We start from the raw sequence: 10,789 nt of genomic DNA, 5'->3' as shown, positions 1-10,789 counted from the left end.
TGAAATATATATCTAGAGAAATATCTTATTCTAAGGTTTCTTTATCAAGGACCGGAAAGTCTGTTCTAGTATTTTGTGATCCATCATATCATAACGAGGCTACGACAATATAACGTTAATGTCCATAGATATCGATCACTTCAACATAAGAAATTGCTTGTAGCAAATCTGGAATACGACAGTTGCTATTCATTCGTTTGGTGTGTTTGAGCATTCGATTTGACCACTGCTTAGATACTTTCTGTCTAGAATATTCCATGGAGTATGGTATTTTTTATGTTTAACTTTTTGTCACATATAAAAGGTAGTGTGCAAAAAATTTACACATATTATGTGATATATAAGATATTCAAACTAGGTTTTTATTAACATCAGGATTTTTTCTTTAAGTTTCTCATCTCTAACTTTCTGTTTTACCAGTTAATATTTTATTAGAAATACAGCTTGAAAAAGGACATATCTTAAAAACGAGATAGTAATTATTATGAATATTATTTATCAATAACTAAATAATCTAATTTTGGATGTTACGCGTCTTCTGAATGGCGGACAGTGTTTTGTCTACCAGCTTATAGACATATTTTTGTCATGTGGCTGTGATGTCATCAACGATTTTTCATGATTTATTTCGGTTTAAAATGCAATTTAGAATTAAATTATAAGGAATGACTCTAAATTTGTTTTCTGTCTATTCGAAATAACATAAAAAATGTTGTGCACACTTTAAAATAATCCGCAACGCGTGTTATTCAGTGTGAACCATACTTTTATGTTATTTCTTCATAGACCGAAAACAAATAAATTACAGTCGTTCCTTAAATGTTTTTAACAAGTCTTTGCACACATGTTTGTTCATAGGAACATAAGAGATAATTTTGGAAGAATTGTTTCCGTGTGACAATTTTAGCGAAGTTAAGCTTTGCGCTCTGAAATCAGTTTTACGTGATGGATCTTACAAAACATCTAGATAAGAATATTCAAACAAAGGTTGTAAAGGATATTTAAGGTATCCTAAATGTTGTGACATGCATTTCAGGCTTTTCAACTTTAAACTTGTTTGGCTTTCTAAATATTTTGATCTGATCGTCACCGATGTGTCTTATTTTGACGAAACGCGCGTCTGGCGTATTAAATTATAAGCCTGTTACCTTTGGTAACTTTTTTCACCAATTTCGATTTCATGTTTTAATAGATCGTTAACGCTTGTATAAACACGACATTTTATTTGAGTTTATCATAATATACATTATATCCTGAATTAATTTAGTGATAAAGGCAACATGTGTTGTTACATAACAAAATAAATATATTAGACTACTGTATGTAAGTTCAAGTTCAAATTGAATAGTTTATTATAGTCTCACCACATACATAAATATTTATAACAAATATTTAATATAAATAATATTAAACACTATATGACATTTAATACACAATATTGAAATTTAGAATACATGTGCCATTTTTTAAATAACTATGAGAGACTGTTATATACACTGTCAAAACATCAGAGTTTTTTTATGTATATATCATAGTGGCATCCGACTTTAAAATGTAATAGTACATTCTCCCCAACTCAACTAAGACTATAGCATGCATGTGTAGTACGAACTCCATATGTTTTCACTTGAGACAATCTCTCGGGACAAATATATACATACAAATGTTAACACTGACAATGACAAAGTTATATATATACTTAACCCATCAACACCAACACAAGTGAATAAACTAGGATCCTTTATAAAAAAGTCAATGGAACTGAGGACAGTGGACCCTTTAATATTTACCTGAATTTGTGTATATATATTGAGTTACTTAGTTATTGTCTTTATTTGTTTTTGTTGTTGTCATATGTCACAAACTGTATAGTTTATATGGCAAAAATAAAACTTTGAATTGTTAAACTGAGTTTTACTGTGCGTATTGCTGTGTGTTTGTTTTTTTTCTACACGGGGTTGAGGTTAGGGGAAGGTTGAGATCACACAAAACATGTTTAACCCCGCGGCATTTTTGCGCCTGTCCCAAGTCAGTCTTGTATGCTATTTAATCTTAATTCATTTATTTGTTTTGGACTTAAGATGGTTGAGAAGTGCAGTTAACATTGATAAATGTAATCAAATGATGTCATGACCTATCAATGATCGACCTTTGATAACTATTTTAAGACGTATCCGCTTTTCGTTATTTATCACGAAAATGCTCTTTGATGCAAAAAGTAAAATCACAAAAATACTGAACTCCGAGGAAAAATCAAAACGGAAAGTCCCTCAAAATCAAATGCAAGTTCATTGCCCTTATTCATTATATAATGTAATCAATTCTAGGTGATAATAGTTTACCGATGCTCAAACTTTGTAACTTCATTTTGAGATATATAATAAAAAAGAATATTTAGGGTGATTGCCTATGTGACAACTCTTAACAAGAGACCAAATGACACAAAAATTAAAGTAAGAACAAATAACGAAATCGTATCAATCACTTAACCGGATGTATCGACAAGGTAACTAAGCCGCTTCTGATAGCATGCAACTTTAGGTTTGGCAACATTAAATTTTTGTAAACAGCAACAGCCCTCTACTATAACCATACCATTAACGTTATCTGTTATATTTGCTCATTTTTTACACACTTGATGATAATATTTTGATAAAAAAAAAAAGGTAACAGTTTATCGACGTACATATTTCAGAACTTGATCAAGATATCGTCACCTATGTTATATTTGCCTATCATTTACACACTAAATGATAATATTTTTATAACATAAGGCAACAGTTTTTCGACGTAAACATTTCAGAACTCGATCAAGATGACAAGCAAAAACTTATGGAACTCCAAAGGTATCATAATAAGGTGTATCCACAGGTCATCCGCTATTCATGCATCACATGCAATTCGAATCCACACTCAGTCAAAGTTACACAATTGGGAACGTTCAGTCGAATAACCAATCGGGCGACTATATAAAAATAAAGATGTGTTATGCTTGCCAATGATACAAATTTACACCTATAACCAAATGACGGAGAAGTAAGCAACCGTATATCCCCGTAGGGACTCCAACATTATGAAAAAAACAATCCCACATACCAGGCTATAGAGGGTCTAAAATCAGAAAATTAATTTTAAACAATTACATCAGAAAGTTAATGACCTGATATGTGTACAAACAGTAACCAAAATTATTGGCGATATAATACAGTCACCAATAGTTGTGAATTTCACCGTCATGTTGGTCTCTTGTTTTCTTATTGGCAATCATGCCCTTTCTTCTTATTGTTCTCCTTTAGAAATGAGGCGAAACACTTTAATCTGCCAGGTATACTATGAGACATCTTTTGTATGTCATAAAAAAATCAGCAAAAATCATTTCCATACCTTTCATGTAGCGGATTGGAACGGGTTTAAAGATGTGGACATACAAAAGTCAGGAGAAACTTATAAACAAGGAAACATCATTAAAACTATGAATTTATGAATACGCTTTTGGATTAGTAATTATTTTAAACACTCATTACTGCATATGATATGTAGAAACTATCAAAATTGGATAACATAAATACTCAAATATTTAGAAGTGTTTTATTAGCTAAAATGGAGGAACTTCAAGTGATTATATGAAAACATATGGTCAAATTTTGGTACCACAAGGTGGCGGGACTCTCCCGACCCAATTACAAGTCTGTATTGCTGCATCAAATACCAAATCTGTAAAAAATATTTCAAACTTTTGTTATAACATAAAGATATCCAAGGATTATCCAAGAAACAATTAAAAGGCTCACAACGTATCTAACTTTTATTTTGCGGAACTACAATGTGTGTTTTCTTTCGTTGACGTTGTTGTCGTCAAAGTTATCTCAGTTATTGACAACTGTGTCGTCATCTGTTTGAATGTTGTAAAGATTTTTTTTTTTTTTTTGGGAGCCATTTAACTTTCATTCTAGCGTCACTGATATCTCTATTGTATATGTAACGTGCGCGTGGTCTGGATTTTTTTCTGTCTATTGAGCCCCTTTTGGTAAAAAAAATCATTGATGAAAGATGAAAATATCACATTGGTATGCTATAACTAGGTTGCTTATTTATATACAGCTATACCCTGCAATCCTTTAAAAAGTCATTGAAAAGATCAGGGTAATTTTTCACACAGGTATGTTTAACGTAATATAAAGTATGCCTAATCTTATAGTTTCTTCGTTTCAGTTTGTAACCCGGATTTTTTTTTCTCTCAGTCGATTTATGAATTTCGAACAGCAGTATACTACTGTTGCCTTTATTGGACAGTAGTGTGTTTTTTCCTGGTATAATGTATATAAACCGCCAGAAACAACTCACTTGCTGCACAATGTTGATATCCTGCTAGTTTCCCGCTATAACAAACAGCAAACGAAGTACAATTGGTTACTAAATCAGCATAATCACCATCTGCTTTACTTGAACAGTCATAATGGTATCCACCACATGGTAAAGCGACATTACTTGGTCTACAAATATATATATGTTGCACTTGTCTTCTAGTGAAATGAAGATTATTTGTAGAAAAAATAAAAAAAGATCGGTTGAATTCATTGGTCGCCTCTGTCTAAATTGAAAACAAAATAAAATTGAAGTAAACTATTATATATTTATGTTAGTTTAAACATATTTATTTAAACATATTTATTTAAAGTAGATTGGGAAACAAGTTTTGCAACTTTTATTAATCCCTTTCCACTTTGCGGGTGCGCGTGTTGCCTTGTAGCGGCATTAGCCTGCTCTTTTTCAAAATCTACAAGGGTGTCTTTAACGTGCAAGAGATATGGCTCTCTCTTAACACGGATCAGCCATTTATCGTCCCCTTCCGACGGACTATCATCGTTTCCTCAAGACCATACTCGCAAATGGTTTCAAGAGAGAGCCGAAAATTCAGTTCCTGAAATGTTCATCCCGGAACGGGAATCGAACCAGGAACCTTTGTGTTAGTAGTCCGATGCACTAACCACTACACCACGACTCTCTCATACATTTATGTTATTTACATGTAGCTCTTCTCCATTGCTATGGTTATGATGAAAAATAGAACAGTAAATTGTTAAATTTATCGAAAGATTTGACATATGTATCTTAAAATATAAACATAAGTGCTGTTGTCTGTTCTATGGTCGGGTTGTTGTCTCTTTGACACATTCCCCATTTCCATTCTCAATTTTATAAGTGAAGATCACATGAAAAAGTGGCAAATAAATTTAATAAAAACACAATATATAAAAAAGAAGATGTGGTATGATTGCCAATGAGACAACTATCCACAAAAGACCAAAATGACACAGACATTAACAACTATAGGTCACCGTACGGCCTTCAACAATGAGCAAAGCCCATACCGCATAGTCAGCTATAAAAGGCCCCGATAAGACAATGTAAAACAATTCAAACGAGAAAACTAACGGCCTTATTTGTGTAAAAAAAAAATGAACGAAAAACAAATATGTAGCACATAAACAAACGACAACCACTGAATTGCAGGCTCCTGACTTGGGACACAATGTTGATTTCTGTTATGTTTAGTCAGTAACACGATTGTTGCGTACATACATGTCACATTTCCGCGTCACATTGTTGAAAACAATTTCTAAAGCTGGAGGTGTAGGACAGTTGTGGACTGCTGCAGTACCGTTGATACATGCTTTATACGTCTGGCAGTTTAACTGGTAATTACCATCTTGTAGTCCAATACAATCCGCAGAAAAGGACACATCTACAAAATGATCACTTTATATCAAATAGGTAAAAAGCATGATATTATACACTGCTTTCACACTAGAATATAACGAGTTTAGAAAAACATATTAACGAGATCAATAGATAAATTTAACTTCTGAAAAAAAATAGGGAATAATGCCACGCATTTAAAACACGACAGAACTACAGAACCGTAAAACATTTCAACAAGAATGTAGATAACAATTGGCCATTAAAACCATAAGTCGATGAAAATCAAACAACATCATGACCAAAAGACAAAATTTAATTCAAACAAAACATTACACAGCACTAAACAAAAAGTCTTCGCGATCCTCGTCAACAACTGGAGAAAACTCTTGTGCTTATGAAAGACTATCTTTTATGTAAACCAGAGAGGTTTGGCTAGTTATTCAACCCGGTTTAATTCACAATTTCTACATTAAAATATGACTGTGCCAAGTCAGGAATATATCAGTTGTTATCCATTCGTTTGATGAGTTTGAACTTTTGATTTTGCCATTTGTTTTTGAGTTTTTCCATTTTGAATTTTCCTCGGAGGTCGGTATTTTAGTTATTTTACTTTTAACAATTTAACGGACAGACAAATGAATAATTACTGTCACATTACTGAATAGTTATATGCATTTTTAAATAAATTTTGGTGTTGTGAATCAGGACTTTTATATGTAAGATTAAATATATCCTTTCCTATTAAACGCCATCATTGTATACATATATCTTGGACAGCTAAAGTAGCAACCATGTGATTTTCTGATGGGGGGGTGGAGGTCTTTGACTTTTTTTTTACATTAACCCAAAGTAACTTGTAATGTTTTTCCATGTAAATAACCTGTAATTTTTTCCAGGCAATGTAACTTGTATTTTTTACCGGGGCCAATCAAAAACAATTTTTTTTCACGTAGTGATCCGAACCTGCTAGGAGGGTTTGGGTCCTCCCTCCCGCCCCTAGGACAATTTTGAAAATAAGACTATACTCATTTTCTTCAATAACACATTAATATAGTTCTTTTTCCAAAAAGAAATCCGTTGTATTGAACGGAACGGATATGTGATCTCTTCCCCGGAGATTGTAAACTAATGTGCCATTTCAAGTAACTTACCCCCCCCCCCCCCCCCCCCCGAAAATTAAATGATTGCTACCGGAAAAGCAGTCTACGATTTCGGTCTAAATATACAGCAGATACGTAAGACTTGCTTGCTTGGTTTGTATTCATGTTTGCCTAGGCATTGTAATTGAGATAGAGCTTGAACTTATGAGATATATTGATTCAATTATTTTGCTTGAAAATTTTGATTTGATAATTTTGCGGGTAATAGTATAATTATTTTACCGGGATTAGCACAATTCCAACTTAGCAGATGTATTCTATTTGTCTATCTCGGATATCCTAAATTCCAATTGCGGGATAGTAGTACAACAAAGGAGTTATTAATGAAATGTTAGTAGCTACATGTATATATTAAGAGGATTCCATTATACTGGACTTCTGATATTAGTGAACACCAATTGACTAATATTATTTTTAAGTCACCACCAACTTAAAATGTGTTCAATTTGCCTGTCCGTCTATCCGTCTGTCCATCACACTTCAGTTTCAGTTTAGAAATGCTTTGACCAAATGATTCTATTATTGGTTTGTACAGCTTAATATTATGTTACAGGTCAATTTTGTGATTTATGCTGGTGGAAAAACATCTCAGGCGGGTGTGTGCCATAAGAAATTAAGAATGTTCTTACAATTATTTGGGCCATATCTACCTTGCATTGCCATAAGCCAGGTTGGCCCGGCTATTGCAATCCCATGAAGTTCATCATCTGTTAACTTTCAAAAATTTGATTATAAGATGATGAACTCGGAACAAAGTCCGACCAAACCCAGTTATCTTTACAAGTATCTACTGGTATGCAACATTTAAAAAAATCAACATACCTCCCTCCCCCTTTTTCCACGCCACCCCCTCATCCCCCAACCCAAATGTTACATTATATATTATATTTATTGAACAATCTAAAGAAAAAAACCCAGAAAAGACTGAGAGTGAAGCAAAGAATGAACTCATATTCCAATTTGAAAATAAACAGCCTCTATTTATGTTTTTTTACATAAATTTCTATTTATGCAGTTTTTAAGGGGATGTTGCTATGGATATTATGTGATTCCGTGGTAACAATTGAAGTCAAAAACACTTAACGATAGTAATTTTAAGTTTTCGTTAGCTTTTATGTAGTTTCTTATCGATTATAAAACAATTCAGGACATTTGAGCTCTTAAACTGCAATATTCTGCAAATAAAAACTCCGTTTCTAATGAAAAAATTGGTTGCTATGGTGATAAAACTAAAAAAAATCCCACGCATTTGTTTATTTAATTTGGTAACTTCATAACTACAGTGCTAACTATTCTGTACACATTTGCACTTTTCTGAAAAACACCAGAGAAAATTTGATAATTTCGCAAAAATCCCAATTTCAGAAAAGTTGAAAATATACATTTTTGGCAAAAATTTTCAAAAAATTTACAAATTTGGTTGACATGCAATCTTCACTAAAATGAAGCTTAAACCAAGTTGTATCAATGTTACATATGAACATTAATGAAAAATGCATGATTCTATTCATAATCAGGCTCTGAATTGTGGTGATTTAGCTGATTTTTGAAAGATTTTCCCACGCTTATCAACCAAAAAATAGTGTGTCCATTACCATGGCAACCACTCATATTTTCCCAGTCAAAATTATTTTTGAGCAGTTTTTATTTATTTCTTCTACTAGGCCAATTATAGATAAAATCTGGCCTGGTTCTTATAAAGAGCTGTACTTAATCATCAACAATGTAGTCAGTGCTATGGTTTTTTTTGGAAAAAAAAGTTTGTTTCCAGGTTTTGGTGAAAAAAATAATTTGTTTTGGACCCTGAGAAAAAAAAAATGTTTGTTTCACCCTCAGCTCCCACTATATGTAATGCTAAAATTGAAAGAAAAAACTTGTTTTCGGTTTGTCGCTAAAAAGATAGATTGTTCTTCGCCGAAGGCGAAAAAAAAGTTTGCACAGAAAAAAAACCATAGCCCCCTTAAAATTTGTTTGGCGTTCTATTTGTATAATATATATACTAAACTGCATGCAAAAAAAGTATTTATGCACAGTTGTCCAGAAAATACAGACATAATTTGTGAAATAGAATGAAATCAAACACGAGGAAAACGATATTAAAAATCGTTTTATTTTGTGTATTGCCTCATTAAACGATATTTATCATGTTTATGCATAGTATGTTGATTTGAATCATTCAAATAGAAAAACTAACGGTCTAATCTATATAAAAAAACGAAAAACGAAAAACACTTATGATCCACATCAACAAGCGACAAGCACTGAAAATCAGGTTCCTAATGTCCATCAGTTCGTCTGTCCCGCTTCAGGGCAAAGTGTTTGGTCAAGGTACTTTTCAGTGTCCAGTGTTCTGTTGTTTCCTTGTTTTCCTCTTACAGTTTATGTGTTTCCCTCGGTTTTTAGTTTGTAACCCGGGTATGTGTTCTCTCAATCGATTTATGACGTTTGAACAGCGGTATACTACTGTTGCCTTAATTTTTTTAAGAAGTTGAAGTTAAATCAACTTGAAACTTAGAGCATATGTTCCCTATTATATGATTTTTCAAATTTGAATACCAAACTAGAGATTTGACCTAAATTTGACGCTCAACTAAACATAGAAAATGATAGTTCGAGTGGGGCATTCGTGTACTATGGACACATTCTTGTTTATCAGGAAAGATCTTTGAGCAATTGCATCTTATTTTGTGGTAAAGCTTGATGAATGGCAAGTAGGATTACATTTAAGAACTATTTTAATTTCACTAGGTCATTAAAAAAAAAATCTTTTATATTCATTACAAAAGACACAAAATATTGGGTAAAACAATTGAAATTCACAGTCCTATAATTCTCGGTGACAGTCCGTTAAAACTGTACTGACCTCACATCCAATGATTGTAGTGGCTTCTTTCAATGTCCCAAAAATAACTAATGCAAAATCATTCAAAAAGAAAAACTAATGGTCTAATTTATATAAAAAACGAAAAACGAAAAACACTTATGATCCACATAAACAAAGTTAACGACAATCACTGAATATCAGGTTCCTACTGACAATCCGTCCGTCTGTCCTGCTTCAGGTTAAAGTTTTTGGTCAAGGTATTTTTTAACTTAGAGATTGATACAGCGAGAGGGGCATCCGTGTAATATGGACACATTCTGGTTTATCATTTAGGAAGGATCTGTGAGAAATTTCATCTTTTTTGTGGTAAAGCTTGATAAATGCAGGTCATCAAATTACATTTAAGTACAGTTGTAAGTTCACCAATTCATTAAAAACAAATCATTTCTGAGACTTATATTCGTTGCAAAAGATACAAAATATTAGAGACAAAACTTGATATTGCCAGTTCTATAATTCTCGGTGACTGAGTACTGGCCTAACGTAGAATGGTTGAAGTGGCTTCCTTTAATGTAGAAATTTATCCTAACAAAAGAAGAAATAATGAAATAGTGTATATAAGTAATATTTAGAAATTACATTACATAATAAACTCAATCCTTACCATAACACAAGAAGATTAGGAACAAAACAGCTGGTTTGTACTCCATTGTTTATTCTAAATTGAAATTTAAGATAAGTAAAAGGGCAGACGATAACAAGTTCACGTGCACGAACTTCGTCTGGAATTATCAAAGTAATGACAGATTACTGTCCTGGGATTTCCCGTTCTCATATCGAAAAGGCCACAATTGAATATAAGTGAATGACACAGAGTTCAAACCAATGACCGATTTCAGTCCTTATTCTGTCATGGCAACTTGAATGTAAAGGCATGTCATAGGGTTTTAATCAAAAGTAATCCCACACGATTAAAAGAATGTCACAGAGTTCAAAACTAATATGAAACCACATACTTTCAGGTCGGAATGAACCAAATTTTCATACAAAAAAATCCATGGACCTGTCGGTACTGCGAAAGTGAGTAAAGCAACTGAGTTGA

The 10,789-nt window shown here is 32.7% G+C and overlaps 1 protein-coding gene across 1 annotated transcript; it reads right to left on the bottom strand.

Annotated features, from left to right (window-relative positions):
• Nucleotides 1–3,574: 3,574 nt before the first annotated feature.
• On the bottom strand, nucleotides 3,575–10,507 carry LOC143075660 (chitin-binding domain protein cbd-1-like). The gene is made up of 4 exons (XM_076251172.1): nucleotides 10,352–10,507; nucleotides 5,584–5,746; nucleotides 4,345–4,493; nucleotides 3,575–3,714 (listed from the first exon to the last, which is right to left on the bottom strand). The coding sequence occupies exons 1-4, from the start codon at nucleotides 10,395–10,397 to the stop codon at nucleotides 3,638–3,640; spliced, it is 435 nt and encodes a 144-aa protein (XP_076107287.1). The 5' UTR covers nucleotides 10,398–10,507; the 3' UTR covers nucleotides 3,575–3,637.
• Between the last annotated feature and the right edge of the window lie 282 nt (nucleotides 10,508–10,789).

The sequence above is a fragment of the Mytilus galloprovincialis genome, chromosome 5 (genome assembly GCF_965363235.1).
Source record: "Mytilus galloprovincialis chromosome 5, xbMytGall1.hap1.1, whole genome shotgun sequence".
NCBI classification, from domain to species: domain Eukaryota; kingdom Metazoa; phylum Mollusca; class Bivalvia; order Mytilida; family Mytilidae; genus Mytilus; species Mytilus galloprovincialis.
Note: the sequence above shows the minus strand (reverse complement) of the source record. Positions and strands in the feature narration are given on the sequence as shown.

What these genes read in the sequence shown, in the direction of transcription:
- LOC143075660 (XM_076251172.1), bottom strand. Translation starts at nt 10,397, where the DNA reads ATGGAGTACAAACCAGCTGTTTTGTTCCTAATCTTCTTGTGTTATG. An exon ending in CCTAATCTTCTTGTGTTATG is followed by an intron (nt 5,747 to 10,351) that starts GTAAGGATTGAG and finishes ATCATTTTGTAG; the next exon opens with ATGTGTCCTTTTCTGCGGAT. An exon ending in GTGACGCGGAAATGTGACAT is followed by an intron (nt 4,494 to 5,583) that starts GTATGTACGCAA and finishes ATATATTTGTAG; the next exon opens with ACCAAGTAATGTCGCTTTAC.